Source organism: Phytophthora sojae (assembly GCF_000149755.1).
Source record: "Phytophthora sojae unplaced genomic scaffold PHYSOscaffold_3, whole genome shotgun sequence".
Lineage (NCBI taxonomy): Eukaryota > Oomycota > Peronosporomycetes > Peronosporales > Peronosporaceae > Phytophthora > Phytophthora sojae.
The window spans coordinates 777473-799432 of record NW_009258117.1 but is presented as its reverse complement, the minus strand read 5'-3'; the positions used below and the strand labels follow the sequence as shown (position 1 = coordinate 799432).

Genomic DNA, 21960 nt, shown 5'->3' with positions numbered 1-21960 from the left:
TAAACTCAGCAGCAAGTTGTATTGTTTTCTGAAGCTTTAACTGCTCTACAAGAACGTCGCAGTGGCGTGCTGTACTTCCAGAAGGTTGTGAATGACAACCTCAGGCGTGGTACCAATGCAGCGCGCGAGCTCCTTCTGCGCGACGTAGTCGAGCTGCAGGAAGCGGAACAGCACGAACGCATCCAGGAAGCTCTTCTTCCACTTCTTCTTGCTCCACGCATCAGGTCGGCCGCATCGCCGTTGCGCGTTGGTCTTGAGCATGCGGAACTCGCGCGGATTCAGCGCGCAGTTTTGCGGCAGCGTGTTCACCATCACGTTCTGCAGCGTAAAGAGTCGGCGGAAGACGCGCTCACCCACAGGAATCAAAGCGCCAACTCCACCCTCCGAATTACCCATGACGTTCACGTAGTAGGAAGGAGGAGCCCGCGGGCCACGGCCGTTTACAGCCACATGTCCACCAGGACCATCCACTCGCTTGCGGAACATACTAGCCACTTGTACCCCCAGGTGGAAGTCGCTAACACGCAGCAAGCGCTGACCGCCACGAGACTCGATATCCTGCGGCGCGAACTGCATGACGTGCAGGTTTTCATCCATGTCCACAGCCAGTAGCGCCAGCTTCTTCTCAAACACGCTGAACTCAGTAGCTGAGACCGCCAGCGGCTCATAGTCCTTTGCTAGCAGCACCAACTGCCGCTGCATCTCCCTCCAGCGCAAGAAGTGGACGCTCTTGTAGACGTCGCCGTACATGACAAAGTCCTTGACGACATTCAGAGTCACGATGAACATCTGCGCATCGTAGAATGCACAGCCGATCAGCTGCTCCGACTTGAACTCGTACACGATGAGCTTCGAGCCAACGGCCGCAAGTACGTACGGTCCAAGCTGTACCACCGACGAAATGGCTCCTTGGCGGTGCTCCTTGATGAACACTAGCCGCAACTTGGGCAGCTTGCTACTAGTAGAGCCACCCTCTTCGTCCACGTACTGGGCGTAGTCAAGTTCGTACAGCAGCAGACGTCCGCGGCCACTTTCGTCTTCTCCATGCGGGCCGACCCAGCCCGTACCGATCACGAGGTAGGGCCGCTTCTTCTTGTTCCACTCGGCCGAAGTAGAAGCCACTTCCTCCTTCATCAGCGACGAGTCGTACAGGTACATGAGCTTCACACTCAGAACAACCTCATACCGCTCGAAATGCACGCGGAAAACGCCGCGTCGTCCCCACTCGCCGAACTCGTTCGTCTGCACCAAACGCAACTCGTAAACTTCCTCTTCAGTGTGGGCCATCTGATCGATCTCAAAATCGGGGAACATCTCGGCTGTGGGCGCCATCACGTTGCTTCCCACAGGGTTTCCGTTGGCGTCCAGGTTTTCAGGCTCTTTCTCTTCGTCTGCATCCTCGACTTCGGTGGCTCGCTCCGCGTCCGTCGGCTTCATTTTCACACTGCAGACTACAGCATACGTAGGTGCTTCAAGCGCCTCGGACACACCGCCGGGGCCGTGGTTGCCCAAGTACAGCATGTGGTGCAACGTGGCGCCAAACTCAGCCTTCTGAAGGACAAACCCGCCACTTGACGGCAGGATCGTCGACGTTTTGCTTGAAGGAAGCTCGCACACACGCAGTGCGCCACGAGAATGGAAGTAAATAAAGCCATTCGGACAGTTCCAGTGGTGGAAAGGCGTGAAGCTCAACACTGGCACGCTCACCTTGGGGGCTGCGCTCTTGTTCGATGCACTATTCGCTCGTGGCGCAGGCGGCGCAGAACCAGCGACGCACATCGGGATGAAGGTTGGCTGACCGCGGTCGCCTAAAATCCACATTGGATGCGCACCTCGGAAGAACGCGCCGCTCATGTTGTTCACGTTGTAGAAGGTTGTCAGCATGGGGTATCGGAATCCAGCTCGGAGTTTGGCTAGAACTGCACTTGTGTTCACCTCGGGGTTATTGCCGGCCTCGTTGTGGGCGCTCGTGCGTGCTCGTGGCGGAATTAACGGTCGAGTGATCAAATCAGACCCCACGCGGACGAAATGGAACACTGGGGCAACTTCTCCGTTCGCTCGAGGCTTCAAGCTCTCATACTTGGGAGTTGCAGAATACATCAGCAAGTCGCCATTCGCCAAAAACACCAGCATCACCATCTGTGAGAGGTACTGCGCGTTATGCTGGCCTTCGCTAGGACCGACACGGTGGATGATAATGTCAGCCACCGGCGAGTTCATTGTGTGCGACTTCTTGATACGGCCGTCGTTCGCAGAAGATGTCGATGCGTTGAGGCCTAGAACCGGAGCGGAGAATTTCACAGTCTTGTTCTTGCCGACTTGGTAGTGCTCCAACGTATTAACGAGCGACTGTGGTGCAAACGTGAGATACGGGAAAACTCCTCTCTTTTTAAAGTCGGGGAGGGAAAACACGTGCAGCGAGCCATCCCCGAAGCACATACCACACATCATCTTGGCATCCTTCTGCTTTAGCAACGGGATCGACACGGAGCCATCAGCGTTCGTCGGAGCAGCTTGGCTCGGCGTCGGCTTTGCTGAGCTGCTCCGGTTAGATGGAGCCTTCGGACTGGGTTTTGCACTGTACAATGCGTCCATGTCATCGTCGTCATCACCATTACTTTCGGTCTTAGTCTCAGCTGCAGCAGACTCAGCACGCTCTTCCCGATCGTCTTCACCCCAAGCGTTCTCGCGGAACATGCCTGCCCAATCGTAAAAGAGGCACGCAGAGCTGCTGCCGTGTTTGGATGCGTCCGCAGTTCCATTTGATTCCGTGACGCCGTCAAGGTAGTCGATCTCTGGATCGATAACTGTCAACTCCATGTCTTCTTCATCGCCCATAAGCAGGCGAACCGACCCGTCCGTCAGAAGCAGCAAAATGTACGGATCGACAACGTCCACGGACACAATTCCCACCGTTGCCGTATCAACGTTCATGCCTCCACACTCGACATCACCCTCCAGAGTAATTTCCTGCGTGCAAACCAACTTGACCTTCGGTCCGTCGTCTTCATCGTCAACCTCCTCATCCTCTGGCTTGGCAGTCTTTTCAGCTCCATCGTTTCCGTTTGACGTTTCCTCATCGGGCACCTCCATCATCACTCGCGCGCCTTGCTTGAAGATCTGAACAATCCGCTGCTTGTTGAAAAGGTTTGCAGCGGCAAGCGTTGGGCCAGACGTGTAGAAGCCGCTGTCATCCTCTAAGGGCTCCATGCCTTCTCCAGTTCGCAACACCATCGTTCTATGAGCAACACTCAAAATCAGGTACGCATTGTAGCTGCGACCATCGGAGCTCTTTGTCGCAGAAGGAAGCGAAGACGACACTGTCCACATTGCTCGGCAGCCGTTCAACTCAGCTTCCGTACCGACGATCGGACGCAATCCATTGTGTAGCACCGAGATAGCTCCGCTGCGCTCGTATCCGCCACTAATAACAAGCTCCTCGCGCTTCTCATTCGAGTCCGCATTGTTCTCAATGCCCAGCTCAATCGACGTGATCTGCCCGATGCTTGGAAGCACATCAATCTGGTGGAGCACATAATCGTACGGACCGCTTTCTTCTTCAACAGCATGCCCGTTCTCCTCTTTCTTGACAGCGGATCCATTTGTACCATTCACAGCCTCCGTAGAACCACTTGTCGTGGGCTCTTCTTTCGTAGGCGCTGCACCATACAGGAACAAATCATCTTCGTCTTCCTCCTCTTCTTCAGCAGGCTCGGCCTTCACCTCAGCGGTCACTTCTTCTTTAACCACCTCCTCCTTTATCAGCATCTCCTCGTCTTCCTGCTGCTTCGAAGCTTCGCCTCCAGCACTAGTAAGTTTCTTCTGATCCAATGCATACAGGACTGAGTCGCCTGACCTTGAGCCAACAAACAGCGTCTTCTTCTCTTCGTTCACGCACAGACAATGCGCTTGAATGCCAGAGCGAAGCATTCGCAGTGATAACGACGCGTTCCGGCTGGACGATGCTCCTCCAAAACCGTACAGACCACGGCTGGAAGTGTCTTCGTACGGAAGAGATAGCACATACGCGTCCCCATTCGGCATGGTCAGCAAAACTTCCTTCTCGTGCAAGTACTCGAACTGGCAGTCATAGAGCACGATATGGAGCTGCGCCATCTCGTGGTCTGGAGTCTCGTAGACGGCATCGCTAAGGGGGAACACCGACTGGTTCACCGTCTTGCTCGCGAAGACGTTGGTGGCGAGTCCGTGGAACTGTGTCTGGTTAAAGTACAGGAAGGCGTTCGCTGACAAGACCACCACGCCACCCAGCGGCGCACGGCACGGAAACAGCTTGAAGCAATCTGACGGAAGATTCTTCACAGTCCAAATCTTGGGGTGAAGTCTACAACATACGCCACACGACCATCAGCAAACTGCATGCACTGCCCCAGCCCAATAAAAAGAATGTCGAGCTTACCGTGTGTTCATGTTGATGGAGATGACAGTGATGCAGTACGTGTCGAATCCAGCCGCCAGACGTCCACACGTCGAGTTCTTCTCGTTCTCCTCGTGCAGCACCATCAGCGTCGGCTCCAAGTATCCGTCCAGAAACGCCAAGTCGATAACCTTTCCCATGATCTCCAGCTCGCGCAGACGCAGCAAGAACTCGCGTCCAGTGATATCGTTCGGCATGAGTCCGCTCATGTGGTTCCTCTTCCTCTTCGAGCCCACCTTGACACTCTTGTCCAGCAGCGCGTTGAGCGTGTTGTTCATATCGCTCGTCACTCCTCTGTGCTTGCTCTCGTTCACGAGCTCCTCGAGCTTCTTCTCCTCTTCGTCATCCTCTTCATCGTCCGAGTCCGCCGTCGTGGCTCCAGCCTGGTCTCCATCGTCGAACTCATCCTCGTCTTCCTCGAAGAACGACAGCTCCATCGACTCGCTGCGGAAGGGCACGATCACCAACTGGTCCGAGTACACGAGCATGGCTCCGCATCTCGTCTGCGGGTCGACTCTGGCGGCCGCGTGGGTCGCAAGGCCCAGCAGCTGCTCGCGGCCGTTCATCTCTCCTTTGAGCGTGGCTCCAGGGCCGATAGCGTCCTCCTCGAAGGAGAACATGGCGAGCGTGGCCAGACTGCGCGAGCGGCGGTCGTAGCCCACGATGACCCACTTGAAGAGCGGGAACGTGAGCAGCAGCACCTCCTCGCCTCCGAAGAAGCGGTGCTTCTTCCTCAGCAGACTGCGGTCGAAGCGCAGCACGTGGACGCTCTGGGCCACGCCCGCCAGGGGGAAGGACGCCAGCAGGTGCAGCACTTGGCCCTTGGACGACGACGTCTCGGCGCTCGGACTCGGCTCCACGCGGTAGACGCGCAGCCACTGCGGCCCCAGCAGCACCAGGTCGGACTGCAGGTCGCTCGAGAGCCGCGCGTGCACCGCGTGATGCACGGCCGTGGCCGCCACCAGGTCGCGGTGGAACAGAAAGTGCTGCCCCATGGATCACGGAGCGAGCAGCGGGAGTTGGGCGGCGCGGGGAGGGTGGGAGGAGAGAGCACGCGCGGAGCTTGGAGGTGGGCTAGGCGCGAGCGTCAGAGGCGACCTGTGCGCGGAGATACGGCGGCGTGAAGCTTCCCCTTGAGGCCGAGCAGCGCTGCAGGTGGCTGCAAGGTGCGCAATGCCAGTGTTATTGGATTGAGGGTACAGTGTACCATATTTTGGTGGTGCCAATTTTGTAGGATAAAAAACAGTAAGGAAATCAGTGTGAGCTACTCACATATTTTTTAAATACAGTTTAAACTAGGGCTCCGGATAGGAGGATTTTGGTATGAATCCCTTGATTATTTTTTTATTAATTATTTTTCTTACTTGCTACGGCTGGGATAGGAGGATTTTGGTATGAATCCCATTTTTATTTTTTATTAATTACTTTTCTTACTTGCTCCGGTCATCTCCTGCATCTGTCCGGAGTTTTTCTTAAAGTGTAGATGCAAGATATAAACCGGCAATGCTTTACAAAATTAAAAATGCGAACCTTGGTTTAGATCTGTTTTGCAGCTTTTAGAAAATGCAAATGCTTACCTCTAGTGCTATTGTACAGTCCAAGCGTTCTCTTTACTTCACTTCGTCCATCCGTACCCTGCTCAATATATGCACTGATTCATACCAGTGTCATCGGTAGCACACCGGTTCGATCTGCCCACGCATATAAACCGGCCCAGTGCGAGACCGGGGTCATATCCGTGTGATGGGTATCCTCTGGTTCAGTCTGCCCCCGCATATAAACCTTTTGGACGGCCCAGTGCGGCAACAGAGTCGTACCGGTTTCAAGAAATATACCAGTTGGATGTCAAGGGGGGTCATCGTTTGACTTGATGTACCACGGATATAATCCTATTTGGTCTGCGAAAGCAGCACTAACGTTGCTTCCTATCCCAGTAAAAACTATTGTGAAAGTATTTTGAAACGTTTCGCAACTGTTTGAGTTGAGAGGATAGTGATATGGTCCTAAAACGCGTACGTGGGCTAAAGTGAAATGGCATCTTCATTGACTTCTACAGTACCTTCAGTGAGCATAGTCAAGATTTTGACAGCGCATTGCAATTTATTGTTATTCTTAATTCGACAACGCATACGGACTTAGGTTTTAACACATTATTTACTGGAAGGTCACTTCAAATTATGCTGGTTTCATCAAAATTAAATCCGCAAGTGGCCCAAGCCACCCCATACTTTGATGGTGCCCTCGGAAGCATCTAGAACATGCTCTGGTACGTTTTCACGCTGTGGTTGCTGCTAGTTCAGGCGTCATTAGCACTCCTATCTTCCAACCCATGAGACCACCCCTTAGCTGTTCATTTTCGATACTCAAGCTCAGTTGTTTGAAGGGTCGAGCATGCGCTATTTTTAGAATCGACTCGATAGCAGCATTATCAGTGAAGTGGTTGCACATCATAGCATGCTCTGCTTTTAATAATGCTCTTCCTCCTAAGTGCAATTGCGTATCATTTAGAGCACACGCAGCGCTTTCCAACGATGTTTTTATCCCCATCTGGAAGGACCTAACGGATTTAAAGACTTTTGACCTAGCATAGCAAAAGGCGGCTTTTCGTGGCCTTCCAGTAAATAATCTGTGTTAAGAAACCTTATTGCAAAACACTGATATAATTATACACCTTTTCAACTTCAAAATGGCAAAAAGAAAATTCAATACGTCAAAATATAAAATCAAAACGACAATCCTTTGTAAACCGATACTTAGACCTGTTTGTAATGGGGATATATAGAAAAACAAAGTGTCGAATATCTATTGGCTGACAGTGAGCTGTATCAGCCAATCGTGCTCGTATAAGATTGTGAGACGGTCCTGTCTCTATTCGTGACAGTTTGAACTTACGTTTTGTCATTTTGAACTAGCAATTTGCCATTTTGACGTTGAAAAGGTGTAGTATGACGTTTAGACCGTGTTCAACTTGTACATCCGGTTTTTGGCTTGTAAGACATATATCTTATCCAGCTTGATTGAATATTTGCCTAGATCCGATTTCCAAATTCAGCACTTTTGAGCATATGCTGTATGAAGCCTAAGCCGACTTAAGTAGATGCCAGTCAAAAACAGCCTTAATGGAACTAATGGACGCCGCCCAAAACTACCCTACGGGGGTGTCATACTCAATCTCTAATTTTATCTCTAAAAATCAAAGCTGCACAGGTACTGCATGTCGAAGGTTCGTGATATATGCCAGGATTTAAAGAAGGTTGCTTGTTGAGGGTCGAGGTGGTACCTTCTGGATAAGCTCATACAAAAACAAAGCTAAAACTACTAAAGTTGCCAAATCAGAGGCCGCATACCTTGAAGTACCGCCGAGTTTATTGAGACCACATTAGGTCTCACCAGATGTGAGGTGGGGATATGCTAGGTCTATCAACTCTCGCCGGACTTGACATATAGGCCAATAGGGTGGTTTTGGGCGGCGTCCAATGGTCAACTACATTTATGCTTTAATATTTATCAATACTATTTGTTAAAGATAACCATTCTAACAGTTCTTTTAATTTTTATACTTGAATGAAGGAGACATCTTGGTGATTTTGAAATTATTGTACAAGCGTCATTAATACGCCAAATACTTGCGTGAGAAGGGCGAAGATCGACTACAGAGCGCGGGCTACACGCGATCTCTATCCCAGTAAAGTGCTTTAAGCACCCATGGCCCGCACGCTAATAACATAAATGGGCTCAAGGCCATTACTAGATCAAGTTAACCAATCTCGAAACCAATTTCGATGTCGGGAGACTCATCCATTTGAGCATGCGGAGATGTAGTACAACCGTCGACTTTAGTTATCAAACCAAGCGAATAATCCTACATCCCGAACATCATGAAGTATCGCGTCGTCTCAATGTCAGTATCCTGCCCAAAGTACTCCGATTGACCTCCCCTCAGTCTGGTACCAACAGAAGAAGGAGGACAATGGAGGACCAGAGCATGACGGACCGCAAGTTCTCTCCCTCCACCTCGGACGCCGCGACCACCCCCCCCCCCAAAAAAAAAAAAAACAAATTTCGCCAACGCCAGCGCGGGTATCTCTTCCTCGGGCATATTTACATTCATTGGGCGCGCCACAGGCTGTCCTTAAGCAGTATAGTCATCACGTTTCTCAACGTCGATACGGTGGCACCTCGACTTGCTGAGGCCATGGAACGCGGCGACCGCGAGACGGCCTTGCACATTTGGTGCACTATTTTCGGTTCTATTAGCGTTTCAGAACATGACACTCTGGCCGGTACATTCAACTACTACAATGTTGTGGAGAGAGCGATCAAATTGGGTACGCGGTGATTTTTGAGGCGCTGTTGTTCATGGAGGTGATGGATGCTGACGACTGCCGGTACGGGATACCTACACTCAGTAACGTGGACTTACACAAGGTGGCGACTCATTTAAAAAGCATCGTGGAGTCTGCCGATTCGCGTGGAAACCGGTAGCATCGTTAAACACGTCTGTTAGGCGTGTCCTCGAGAACAGGTTGACGCCAGCTATACTCCGCTTTTGCAGCCAGTATGGCCCACCTGCCCCGCCTCGGGACGTCGCCCCGCTGCCTCGCGCGCGCTGCATATTCCCCTGTGATATGTTACCGCCGTAACATCAGTGCCGTCTTCTTTTGGATTTGGCATCGGGGGTGCTTGAGTTTGTGTTTGACTTATATGTAAGATTTACATTCGTCCCAATGGAAAGACCAATTGCGGGCACCTTATTTAGCTTGCGTTCGTTCATCTCTTATCGGTCAACCCTTGCAATTGTTTAAATGTTCTTTCGCACAAAAGATATTTCAGTACTTCGTGAAAACTGTAAACATTGTCAGATAATGTATATATGTGTTCTTATTTTATTGGATTGCTATTGTAGGACCCATAGATCAGGGTTTGCGGCCAGAAAAACAAATTCAGAGAGAAAACCATTTCCTAAGATATGGTCATGTCGGATTTTAAAATGCGCTATGTTGCTTAAAAAAAGTTATTTCGAGTAATCTGCCTATTTAGGCAGCTTTGAATGAAACCACTACATTGTGGCAAGAGGGCTTCATGTACAACAAAGTTCGAAAGCCTTTATTATACTACACGAGAGGATATACTAAAATTGAGCATAAAACTTTAAATACGAATCTTAAAACAGTCAAATCTGTATTTTTGTGTGTCAAACCAACTGTTTGGGTGCACCAAACGGCTGCACCCGTCAAGCTCATACTAGCCCTATATCTAATAGTATTAGTGTGTTTTATAAATATTTGTTTGACTGTAACGTACTTGTCCGGTAACTTCAAAACTCTAAAAGTTTAGCTGTTGGGATTGCAGTATAATCAGTCTAGCATGTTTGTGGGCGCATGAAAGGAAATGCAGCTCTGAAATGTAAAAAAATATAGATAGTGTGAAATAAAGAGGGCTACTATCGCCAATCAGAATCCAGTATTCAAAAAGGTGCACAAAAACTTACAGAATTATTTCGGTGCCACATGTGCGTTTATAGTTACACCTAATTTTTAGTGCTGTATAAAAATACGACGAGATTACTTAATCGGAGTACTATTTGTAGTTTTCAACTATTTTGCTGGCCGATTTGACGTGTTATCTCCGAGTCCGATTTATATGAAATGGAGCTCCTTCATGATCGGTTAGTCCAATTTAGCTATATCTGACCTGAGTTAGTAGCATAAGGCTCAGAGGGGAGGCTGGCCATACCTCCCCACCTCACATGACGCATTAGAACTGCAAGACATTGGGGACAATAGTACACTGTATATAGCCACTTGATAGCACTATGGCCAGCTAAATCACCCGCGTGATCATCTACGACCGTCGTGCCACGCCGATCTGAGAGGGCCCCAGACGTTTTCGCGGCAGTCCCTTTTGCCGGCGAAAAGCGGCATTTCTGGGCCCTGCTTCGCAACTCGCAGCCCCCAGACGCAAATCGGGCCAGATATAGTTTGCTTCCCTCAGCCCCTCCTGCTAAATCGGAGCTCTTCACCCGATATATCAGATCTCGGACCACCCAACTTGCCGAAACGGATGAAAGCCACAATACAAGGTCGCGTTAGCGCAACCGACTAAATTTGAAGATTGTCCCCTTTTTCAATCTTCCACAGCAAAAAAATGAAGCAGTGGATGTACCATAAACATGGTACTCTATAGTTGTCGCAATGATGCGCTTCATTGACCAAAATGGACGAAGACAACGTGGTGGGGGCGCTCTTCCTGCAGAACGGGGAGGACAACGGGTACGACCCCGAGGACTTCGTGCAGGAGCTGGACGTCGGCCCGTCGGCGCCGCACTTCCGCATCTCCGTGGCCGACGACGACGGCGGAATCCCCGGCTCGCTCTTCGCCTGCGCCGTCTGGAACGGAGCCGTGCGTGTCAACTTCAAAGCTTTAGCTGGGGGACTTTGATGCAACTTCAGTCTTTCTAACTCATTTGCATTATTGTGATTATTGTGTATTCTAGAGGTTCATCGCCATGCACATCGCCAAGCACCCAGAGCTCGTGAAGGGACGGAGTGTCGTGGAGTTCGGCGCGGCATCGTGAGTATCGAAGAGGAGAATAGGGGGGAACGAGTGCTGACGGTTAACTGTGCGGGGGATTGAGTGTTGTAGAGCGCTGCCGTCGCTGGTGGCACTGCATTTTGGAGCGGAGGTGGCAGTAATGACGGGTGCGTCTGGCTCGGATTCTGGTGACGGACGCACAGCTGACTGGGATGTGATACTGTAGACTACCCGAACGACCTACTGCTGAAGAATATTAGGACAAACATCAAGCGCAATGAGCACCTGCTGGGCAGCGGGAGACGCGAAGTGCGAGGCCACTTGTGGGGCAGCGATACGAAAGGGCTGCTGAGCTGCCTAGGTGCAACAGAGCCAGCGTCAGACCTTGTTGATTCGGCTGGAAAGGAGTGTGACGACCCAGTGGTGGATAGTAGTGCTGATGATGGCGGCAACAACTCACCGAAGGGTCGATTCGATGTGGCTGTCGTTGCCGAGTGTCTATGGCTTCACCACTTGGTAAGTTTTCGGAATGGTTGGCGTGTGTGTCTCTGTGTGGTACAGTAGCTGATGGGGTTTATGACTTCTCTGTTTTTTACTACCCAGCACGAAGATTTACTCAACTCCATCGACTCATGCCTGGCGTCTGATGGGAAGGTAAGGCGATTTTTCCTCCCCAGTCATCGCTATCACTTTTAACTCTGTGGTCGGTTGGTTGTTGCGGTGTGATGTTCATGCATCAGGTATTCGTGAGCTTCGCGCACCATGTGCCAGGCCACGAGAAAAATGACTTGTCGTTCTTCACTAAGGCGAAGCAACTGTACGGATTCGACGCAAAGCACGTGGACACGCTAGCCTCCCCTCACGTGTTCAACGCAGACTTACTGGTTGACCAGTACTTGTACGTGCTCACTAGGTCCACTTGATAGGCGGCATCACCCCAGGAGAACAATACAAACACAATGACGTCAACCAGCGCTATGTCCTAGTTTGTCCAGGGATTCAATCCAGCAGGGCAGTGGATACTTTGACAACCATCATTCCGCTGAAGACGTGCATACTGTACCATAATCTCTTTGTGATTTTGATGATGCGTTCCGCACTGCAAGGCACTCCCCTCGGATTTGCCTGTCGTCGGACTTCGGGACCGGACCAGGCCACGCGCTATTCGAGCCTCATTCACCAATTTGCGCCGGAGCAACCACAACTCACCAGCCTCGCAAGATGAGCTCATCACTGAAGCCGGTCGATCCATGGGGACTCGGCCGCATGCCGACCAAGGAGGAGATGGACCGCTGGACGGACGAAAAGTAAGTTTCCCACGCTCTGGTTGGTGAAGGGTTGACGTCATCTTGCTCACTCACGGGTTATCTGATGTGATATGCGTCACAGTTCTGCCAAGTGTCTGGAGTACGTGAAGCAGCACGCGGAGCGCGGCAACCCGGCGTCCGTCATTGCCACGATCGACGAGTTCACGACCACGCACCACATGATGAACATCGGGGAAGTGAAGGGCGCTGTCATCGACGAGGAGATCCGCAAGAAGAAGCCCGCTGTTATGGCGGAGCTGGGGGCTTACACGGGCTACAGCACCGTGCGCTTTGCCAGCGTGCAACGCGAAGTTGCGGGCAAGGACTCGCACTACTACTCGTTCGAGTACTCGCCGGTGTTTGCGGCTCGCGTGCGTGAAATGGTGGAGCTCGCGGGTTTGACGAACCAGGTGACGGTGTATGTGGGCGCATTCTCGGAGCAGTACGAGGCGCTTCGAGGCAAGACCGTCGATGTAAGTGGCTGCTTGTGGGGGAGATTAGTCCTTCGTTTGTCTGTTCTGACCTGGTGGTACGTTATTAATGCTGGCAGCTCTACTTCATTGACCACGAGAAGACCGTGTACTTGTCGGACCTGAAGCTGATCCTCGGCAGCGGAACGTTGGCGCCGGGATCTGTCATCGCTGCAGACAACGTCGTGAGACCGGGTGCCCCGGACTATCTGGAGTTCATCGAGAACAACCCGCAGTTTTCTGCGGTGCGCCACACGATTCACTGTGGGCGCGACCGCAAGCTGCTGCCGGACCTGTCGATTGCTACTTTCCGCGGCTGAAAGGATTTCTGCAGATACAAAATTGATGCACTGCCGCGCTAACTTGGCACGGCTGATGTACTTCTGTAGTTTCGAAGATGAAAATTCTTGTTGAGTATGATCTCGATCGAAAGTGTTCCAAAAACCACGGCTCTTGTTTGCAGCGTGGGGTTGCGAATTGAAAGTAACAACCCACTGCTTCGCTGCCACATCATTTGGAAGATAGCAACTTGCTATTAGCAAATGCTCAGGATCCAGCACGTTATCCGAGGAACGTCGCGACCGAAAGGTCTGGCATCATCATGTCTTCGCGCTTCATGTAGACGGTGTGGCGCACTTCCGAGAACTTCGGGCTCTCTTCGACGAACTCGATGTACTCGTTCTTGCCTCCCGGGACAGGACCCAGCCCGACATTGTCAGCGATAACGACAGATCCTGGGACCAGCGTCTCGCTCCCGATGATGAGCTTCGAGTCTTGTAAGTACGCCTTCTTGTCGTGGTCAATGAAGTACACCTGCACACAAGCATCGCGCGTTAGAGCAAACCAGTGATAACAGTCAACTCACAACGCACTCACGTCGACAGCCTGGCCGCGGAGAACCTCGTAGTTCTTGGAGAACGGTCCAACATGCACTGTCACGTGGTCCGTCAGCCCCGCGAGCTCCACCATCTCGCGCACACGAGCTGCGAACACAGGCGAGAACTCGATCGAGTGGTAGTGCGAGCGTTTGTTGCCCGCGGCCTCGCGCTGCTTGCTCGCGAATCACACAGAGCTGTAGCCCGTGTACCCTCCGAGTTCCGCCATGACCTCAGGCTGCTTCTTAACGATCTCCTCGTCGATGATCTTGCCCTTGACGCCACCGACATTCACCATGTGGGTACTGGACGCGAACTCGTCGATGTAGGCGACAACCGACGCAGGATTGCCACGCTCTGCGTGCTCCTTCACATACTCAAGGCACTTGGCGGACCTATAACCATCGTTGATACCAGAACTCAATTATCCTAAAGACACCCAAAGCAACACTCTTACGCTTCGTCAGCGCGGCGATCCATCTGCTCGCGCGTGGGGCGGGGTCCGTCTCCCCACCAGGGCTTGAGGGTCTTCTGCGGCGCGCTCATCTGCAAGACGGAACGGGATTTGGTTGTGTGAAGCGGGCATAACGTCATCTCACCGTTAGCCTATGGTCACTGTTTCGTTGGTACAGGAAGCGTTCACACCTCAGTCAATGATCTTGTTCGCTTGTGGCTGCTGGACCTTGTTTTCAACGATTCCCTGCAGACGCGAGCGCAAGGTGCCACCAGAGACAGCAAACTGAGCATCAGAAGCTTGCAATGAACCATCAAGACCAACATGTTCACAATAAGCGAATGTATCGCTGAAGTTAATTACGCGACGTCAATTCGGTTGTACTTATCGGGGCCGGCCGTCCTTGCTTGAGCCTTACATGCCCGAGAGCAGCATGTAGAGCGTGAGCTTCCCCACTCGGGGCTTCTTGTCCCCGTGGCCTTCGCTTCTGATGGGGCGGGTCGTCCGGGCCAAGTCGATCGGAGGCAGCGTGCCAGCCGTCGCGGCAGTAGCGCGCTCACTCGCTTGGTCGGAGATCTCGCGAGGGGTCTTGCGGAACAGCGACTTGAGGAACTTCATCGTGCTTGGAACTCGTGTCAGTCACAGTCGACTGCAGGGATGAAAAGATGCGACTCGAACGCGGCAAATTCGCGAATGGCGAGATGCCCCGCACGAGCCCACTGGTTGAACCGGGAGGTCCAATGAAGGCGCGTGTCCAGTGACGACGTTGCAGTGCTGCAGAATGCATGTAGACCATGCCCGAATGCATGCTTGCACCCTCCCGTCTCAGCACAATGCGTGACCTCGATCAGCATCGTGGCCCTGCTCTGTCTTCTTGACCAAAGCGGAGACCGAGACATCTTCACCATGTCCAAGTCCTGCGTCGAAAAGACGTTGGCGACTTGTGACGGTTAGACTTCGGTACTGTCGAGTCGAGTCGAGTCGAGTCGTATCACGACGACCCTAGAGCCTCAAGCGATCTTGATCGAGCGAGGATGGCGGAGAGGAAGCGCTGGGACAAGCAGCAGCAGCAGCAGCAGCAGGACTTGCATCCGTCCCGAGGCGACAGCAGCTCCGCCGCCGAGGCGAAGGCGGACCCCGTGCTCACGCGGCAGCTGCAGTACATCAAGGTGCTGGAGGAGCGCAACCGCGTCAAGAAGCGCCTGGCCGCCGCCTCGAAGCGCAACGACCGGCTGCAGGAGCGCGAGGAGGCCTTCGTCACGGCCTTCAACGTGCCCGCGAGAGCCGCGGGCGCAGCTCAAATCCCTTCGACGTCCTCACGCAGCACGAGATCCACCACGTCGGTGCTGCCCACCAAGTTCTCGTCCAAGCGGGAGGAGGCCAAACCCCTCTCCAAGTGCAGGTCGGCGCCGTCCACGACGCTGAACTTTGGCTCGGCGGCGGACGAGGAGAAGGGGCCGGTGCGACGAGCGAAGTGGAGCCGCCCTCAAGCTCCGATGGGCGTCGCGGTGGAGCATCAGGACGGAGTGCCGCTGTTCCGGCTGACGACACAGAAGGAGGTCGAGGAGAAAGATGGAGAAGAGGAGGAGGAGGATGAAGAGGAGAGCTACTTGGAGGAGTCGTTCGAGGAGTTCGAGGAGGACGACGACGAGAGGGAGAGAGACCGACGGCAAAAGAGAGAAGAGCTGGTGATTGACGACATTGAGGAAGACGTGGAGGCTGAAGATGATGTGAAGCCAACGGCAGCAGAGCAGAGCAGCTCAAGTCCTGTGGACCTATCGAAGACGACGAAGGAGCTGGTGAGGATCATCCAACATCTTTCTCGAACGAAGCAGCGAGCGTTGGTTGATGTGCTCCACAAGTTCCAGGCGAGTGAGCAAGATGCGGACGATGTGAAGGTGCTGCAGAGTTCGATTGGCGATCCTGCTATCTGGAAGGAGATCACGTCGACGTTGAATCCGTCCACGTCTGCACCTACAGACGCAAAGACAACGGCAGTAGAACAGTCAGTCGACGAGGTTCCGACTGTGGCGCCGTTGAAGAATGAAGAATTTGCTGGAAGAGCAGCTCCGATGGGAGGACGAGTACGCCAACGAGATGAAAGAGCGCCTTGAACGGGAGCGAGAGGAGAAGCAGCGAATTCTGAAGGAGGCCGAGGAGCGGCGAGCCAAGATGATGAAGCAGCTAGAGGACGAAGAGCGGGAGATTGAACGACTGATGGAGGTCAAGCGGCAGGAGCGCCTCGCCAAGCTGCGAGCGCTCCAGGAAGAGGCCGCGCTCAGTGATCATGGACCGGTTGCAGCATCGAATAAAGGGAGGGGTGCCAAACCTGATAAAGCCATCCCGTCAGCGAAGGTGGAGGCCAAATTGAAAACCAAGAAGAAGCACAAAGAAGCTCGAGAAGCTTTCTCAGCGGACGAAGGACTGTACGCTGCTGAGGCTAAGAGCACGCCTCAGGCGATGCCAATCGAAGAAAAGGTTGAAGTGGATCTACAAGGCTCGAAAGCTCAGCAGGATCCCGCTCCCATTGTCCCAAAGCTCAATCTTGGATTCAGTTTGGGCGCAAGTTCTGCTGTTGGTTCATCACAATTTGAGATTCACGTGAAGTTGTTGTCGACGTGGAGTAAAACGCGCGTTGTGGGGCTCACTCAGATCTGCGTGTATGATCTGAACGGCGAAGAGCTACCGGTTGATGTGGAATCCGTACAACTTTTCGATCAGCCTACTGGGAAATCGCTACCCAGAACGAACGATATGGTGCGCGGCTTGCAGAAACTTTTCAATGGAGTGGCTCAGACGAATGCTGAGAAGGACATGTGGCTGGGGCGTTTGGGGGACTCAGGTATTGGAAATTAAACTTTGTGCCGGTGCCGCTGTGCTATAGATTCTGATGAATGTGTGTTGCAGGCGTGCTTCTTGTTAGATTCGAAGTATCGTCAGCTCCAAGCAAACTCTGCATCTGGAACCACAACAGCGTGCGTAGTTTATACCCCACCTCGCCTCTGGTATTTTGTTTTATTTTTCAATCTAACTGGAACATCATTGACATTTCTGTAGAGAACCCATACTGCGTGCACACGCGACATCGAAGTTTTGGTCAGTGGCAAATGCGTGTGGACGGGCTCGTTGCCTGAAACCTTTGGAGACCCAGACGACAGCACGTGCACGTGGATTGATTTACTTGGTACCGCTCGGAAGACGTCGCGTACTGCTCGTCTTGAGAACAGCTCTGCTCCAGCAGCAGATCGAAGTGACGTGAAGGAATCGTCGCAGTGGGCTCAGACAATCCGATCACAGCAGCGATCAGAAGCAGAGCCGGAGAGAATACCTACTGAGAAACCAAGTGATAGCACTCCGATGTGGCTTTCGGGATCAAGTACCTCCTCCCCCTCCACATTAGATCGCTCAGCGGTGACGAGCCGGTCTACAAGCAATCTTGATACGTGGATGGCAGACGAGAAGCCTTCCTCCGGCAACGTGACTAGCCGACGGAGGCAAGGGAAACCGGTCTACGGCGTCGATCGCACTGCGGATACAGCGAAAGACACGAACACGAGCGAATTCCACACAGGTCGAGCTGAGGCAAAGCTGCATTCAAGCCTCGGCAGTGATACGAAACCCCGATACGAACAAAACGGGGTGGCACCTTCACTGGCTTCCCTCTCGTCCTGGGACAGCCTCGAGAAGTTCAGCAAGACGAACCGAAGTCGGCTTGCTCAGCCTACCGACGTTGTAGAGGCACCGTCACTTGGAATGGACAGTGGTTTTGACTCGTTTGAAGCGAAACCTAAGACGTCAACAGCCCGTACGTCGTTTACAACCTCCGCACTACTAGCGGAATTACGACAAGGATCAATGGCGACCAACTTTTCTACTAGATCGACTTCATATCCAGACATTTTGAAGAGCTCGCCGTCTCAACCAAGCTTTGTTGATACCACACAATTTATCGCCAGCGACGTGGATTACACCAGCGCTGGGATGATAGCGGATATTCCTGTGCTCCCGAGTGGCAAGTGGCTGCAGATTGAGATTCTGAGTACGTGGGGTGATCCCTACTACGTCGGGCTCAATGGGGTGGAGATTTTCGATTAACGCGGCGAGTTGGTGAAATTCCACGATCCCGTACGGCAGGTGACTGCCTGTCCTGAGAGCATTAACGTGCTGGAAGAGAACAGTGACGACCCACGCGTCCCCAAGAATCTCGTGGATGGGGTCAACTTTACATGCGACGACTTCCACATGTGGCTGGCACCTTTCACACCAGGCCAGGCGCACTACGCCCTCCTGGAGATGAACGCCTCAGTCTCAATATCGATGGTACGGATCTGGAACTACAACAAGTCGCGCACGCACACGTGCCGCGGAGTGCGTGAGGCTCGCCTCATTCTTTACGAATCCGTCCCAACCTCGTTGATGTCAGGGAGTGAGAGCAAGTTAGCTGAGTCTGGAAAAATAATTTTTGAAGGCGAGATACGGCAAGCTCCTGGCTTGGTAGGAGCTGACAGTATGGAGATCTCCAACGAGGTGATACTTTTCACTCAGGAAACAGCAATTCTGGAGGCTATTGAGGCGAATGATGAGGCTTTACGGACTCTGGCTGGAGAGCAACAGCGGGAAGATGAAGAGACTCGAGAGATTGTGGCGTCCGTGCATCGATCGATGGAGCTGCAACGCCCTCATACGTCCGATGCTGGCTCTCGCACAGTCGAACAGAACCAGGAAAGCGACAGGGATGACAGTCACCAGCTACGCGTAGGCAACGACGGACGACCTATGACCTATGACGACGGCAACGCGTTCCCTCGCAAGTCGAGATACGACGTTGAGGACTTCGATTGATTCCTGGGTGATCAGTGAGGAACCTCAACAGCGATCACCAGATGCAATGAAAACAAGTGAAGGCGTTGGAGGTGGAAGTAGCAGTGGTGAGGTGGGTTTGGACGAAAACCTGCCGCGTGGTAGGCGCCTCACGCTGCAGCTTCACAGTACATGGGGCGATAGGAATTACATCGGGCTAACGCAAGTTGACGTGCTCGTCGGGTCACGAGGCACTCCGATCCCTCTAGACACTTCGAATGTCGACGCTACACCACGCGATTTAGCATCGGTACGATCAGTTTTACGGCTGGTCTCATAGTTCTGGGAGCCAATGTAATGTGTGTCTTTTACTTGATGTGTAGCTGGGATACGTTGGCGATCCACGCACAATTGACAAGGTAAGCTTTGCACACAGTCGAATCTCACGGAGAAGTATGATGATAACATTTGCGTTGTATTATTTGATGTAGTTAATGGATGGCGAAGCTACTAACTTGCGATGACACGCACATGTGGCTCGTCCCGCTGGAATCTGGAGCTGCCCCCGAAGTGCGGATCGAGCTCAAGACGGCTCAGTACTTCTACGGTCTGCGCATCTGGAACTACAGCAAGTCTCCAGAGGATACCTACCGCGGTGTCAAGCAGCTTGTCGTGGCGTTAGATGGCGTTGTGATTTCCCCTAGGGAGACCGGCTTCTTGCTGCGTAAAGCGCCAGGCGTCGCGGACTTTGACTTTGGACAACTTGTGAGATTTTCAGAAGACACGGGGACCGAGGATAAACTTCCGACCTACTCGGAGCGCGTCCATTATCCATTCAACGCTCGAGCGTACAAGACGCCAATCGTTCGGCAAGACTACGAAGCGCCTCTGTATCCTCAAGGCTTCTTTCTCAAGATCATTTGCTGGACGACATGGGGAGATCCGTACTACCTCGGCCTAAATGGACTCGAGTTGTACGATTTTGCTGGCGCTCGGATACTCGATAAGCCGCCGATTGTTACCGCAGTGCCGTACTCAGTCTCGGAGTTGGACAATTCAAGTGGACGGCAGCAAGACACGCGAATTCCTGATAATTTATTAAGCGGTCGCGACAAGAACACGTGGGAGGCGCATGACGCGTGGCTGGCCTCTCTGGCAAGTTCTCTAGGGACCCAACAAGGCAACATCGTGTACATTGGATTCGATACGCCAGTGGTGCTGTCGATGATCAAGTTCTGGAACTACAGCAAGACGCCCGAGCGCGGCGTGAAATGTGTGGATATTTACTTGGACGACATGCACCTGTTCTCTGGATCTTTAAGAAAGGCGCCAGCGGCCGATGTCCACGCAGCTAGCGGCCGCTTTGGGAAGGTGCACAAGGTGACGGAGCAGTTTGGACAGGCCGTGCTGTTCTCAGCGAGTCAAGCTCAAGCGGACGCCGAGAAGCGCAGTGTCTACTATTGCGGTGTTGAGGAGCAGGACGTCTTGGGGATCAATGAGGGCCAGGTCATGCAAGAGTCTCGAGCCATGTACCGCAAACCCGACCCAGGAGCGGAAGGGGTCGTGGTCGATCTCGATCTGCGGCCAATGACGGCCGTGTGTCGGCAGTAAATGCGCATATTTAATGCTTCAAATGGTTCTACTTGGGGCTGTTGATGGTACTTGGGGGTCTTTAGTCGCCGCAACAGGCCGACAGCATCGAAACAGAGGCCCATGGGCCTATCAAGCCGACAGAGAAACCTGCAGCAGCCTCAAAATACCTCCACAGTTGCGATACTGCAATAATGGACGGAATTAGCCACTCCAGTCTGAAGTGGCATTAGTTAGCCCCAGGCTAATATTTCTCCGGTCTATAGCGGCATTAGTAGACCGATCACGTGGGGATAACATGGCCCGCATCCAGGTGGCAGCGACGGCGCCTGGGCACTCGCTGTTCTTTCGAGGTGGACGTCCCACCACTTGGGCAGAAGGAATTTTCGGGAGACGCACACTTCTGCAGAGGTTCTCATCCGAGAAACCCAGACCCGACAGCTTATCGCAAGTAAAGTGTTCAAGCGAGGACTCCCGTTCTCCTGGTTGCGCTTTCTTGTTAGTCTTGTGTCGCTGGTTTTGGTATTCTCAGATATTTTTCGTGGTGGCCTTGGGGTATCGAACCTAGAGAAATATTACCCTTCACTACACCCAGACGAAGTGCTGGGATTCGGGACATCGTGGAATTATTCCGTCTTCGCGGTAACCAAAGAGGATGCGTACAGTGGAAAGGTAGACGCAGCAGTCTGGACGTACAAGTTTGATTCTACGTCGATCGTTTGGCGCGCTTTCGTCAACCACTTTGAAGTTTCAGAATATCCCGACTGTTGGTTGTACAATTCTCAGTGTGCCGGCGAGGCTTTTGATGGTGACGTTGCGTTTAGAATGATCGACAGTATCGTGAACGCTATCGCCGGGCTAAATAACTCTCGATCGGTGAATAATTTTGGACCCGTGGGGCTTACTCTGCGGACAGAGAATGAATATATTGACCGGCTTCACCAATTCCTACTTCCGAAGTGGTTTACAAACTTCAATTGGAGGACAAACCAAGCGCTTTATTACTCACCGGAGTTGCTCTCAAAGTCAAACGCTCGTAGTATTTGCTTCCCTGCCAATGGGGGTCGTGTTAAAGTGCCGCGCCTTTGCCACGAGCTGTGGACCAACCTGGATCGATCGTGTGCTCCGGCTGACACCACCTCCAGAGCTGCCGGACTGCTGTATGTGCACACGATGGAACGTCTTCGAGGAATTCAAGCTCGGTTTCCCAACGCGACGGTTGATCTGACATTCCTAGAGAGTCAAGAAGATCTGCAAGTGTCTCGAGGTGGATTATCGTTCACTGGATTCCGCCGATCTGACGTTAGTACAACTATTCGAGCGCGAGATTGTATCGATTCATCTAACGCCAAGACTTGCGAGACTGTATTCGTCGAGGACTATCGCTACGAAACAGGGATGCTAGTATCGGACGTCATTCAATGGTACAAACTAATCGCAGCGCTACGAGGTTTCGGACAGAGCTACTTCTGGCTTCGTGGGGTTGGCTTGATGC

At 52.6% G+C, this 21960-nt stretch overlaps 7 protein-coding genes across 7 annotated transcripts; 5 read left to right on the top strand and 2 right to left on the bottom strand.

Annotated features, from left to right (window-relative positions):
- Positions 1-45: 45 nt before the first annotated feature.
- PHYSODRAFT_490211 (putative cleavage and polyadenylation specificity factor CPSF) lies at positions 46-5430 on the bottom strand (the record flags this gene model as incomplete). The annotated part of the gene is made up of 3 exons (XM_009523783.1): positions 46-1722; positions 1774-4342; positions 4418-5430. 3 exons carry the CDS (start codon positions 5428-5430, stop codon positions 46-48), a joined length of 5259 nt encoding a protein of 1752 aa, XP_009522078.1.
- A 5221-nt stretch (positions 5431-10651) lies between these two features.
- On the top strand, positions 10652-11533 carry PHYSODRAFT_558140 (hypothetical protein; the record flags this gene model as incomplete). Its single annotated transcript, XM_009523782.1, has 4 exons — positions 10652-10843; positions 10932-11008; positions 11081-11136; positions 11196-11533. The coding sequence occupies 4 exons, from the start codon at positions 10652-10654 to the stop codon at positions 11531-11533; spliced, it is 663 nt and encodes a 220-aa protein (XP_009522077.1).
- Positions 11534-12347: 814 nt separating this feature from the next.
- On the top strand, positions 12348-13066 carry PHYSODRAFT_488643 (hypothetical protein; the record flags this gene model as incomplete). The annotated part of the gene is made up of 2 exons (XM_009523781.1): positions 12348-12749; positions 12827-13066. The coding sequence occupies 2 exons, from the start codon at positions 12348-12350 to the stop codon at positions 13064-13066; spliced, it is 642 nt and encodes a 213-aa protein (XP_009522076.1).
- A 72-nt stretch (positions 13067-13138) lies between these two features.
- On the bottom strand, positions 13139-14758 carry PHYSODRAFT_345248 (hypothetical protein). Its single transcript, XM_009523780.1, has 6 exons — positions 14494-14758; positions 14267-14321; positions 14079-14167; positions 13834-14016; positions 13623-13800; positions 13139-13559 (listed from the first exon to the last, which is right to left on the bottom strand). Exons 1-6 carry the CDS (start codon positions 14691-14693, stop codon positions 13308-13310), a joined length of 957 nt encoding a protein of 318 aa, XP_009522075.1. The 5' UTR covers positions 14694-14758; the 3' UTR covers positions 13139-13307.
- A 351-nt stretch (positions 14759-15109) lies between these two features.
- Positions 15110-20486, top strand: PHYSODRAFT_492147 (hypothetical protein; the record flags this gene model as incomplete). Its single annotated transcript, XM_009523779.1, has 14 exons — positions 15110-15693; positions 15841-16102; positions 16125-16370; positions 16671-16917; positions 16983-17050; positions 17133-17289; positions 17485-17582; positions 17664-17781; positions 18064-18137; positions 18180-18447; positions 18544-18816; positions 18893-19101; positions 19259-19294; positions 19383-20486. The coding sequence occupies 14 exons, from the start codon at positions 15110-15112 to the stop codon at positions 20484-20486; spliced, it is 3744 nt and encodes a 1247-aa protein (XP_009522074.1).
- A 312-nt stretch (positions 20487-20798) lies between these two features.
- On the top strand, positions 20799-21197 carry PHYSODRAFT_417811 (hypothetical protein; the record flags this gene model as incomplete). Its single annotated transcript, XM_009523778.1, has 1 exon — positions 20799-21197. A coding segment is annotated over one exon (399 nt), but the record flags the coding sequence as incomplete, so codon positions are not given.
- A 93-nt stretch (positions 21198-21290) lies between these two features.
- On the top strand, positions 21291-21890 carry PHYSODRAFT_417846 (hypothetical protein; the record flags this gene model as incomplete). Its single annotated transcript, XM_009523777.1, has 1 exon — positions 21291-21890. A coding segment is annotated over one exon (600 nt), but the record flags the coding sequence as incomplete, so codon positions are not given.
- Between the last annotated feature and the right edge of the window lie 70 nt (positions 21891-21960).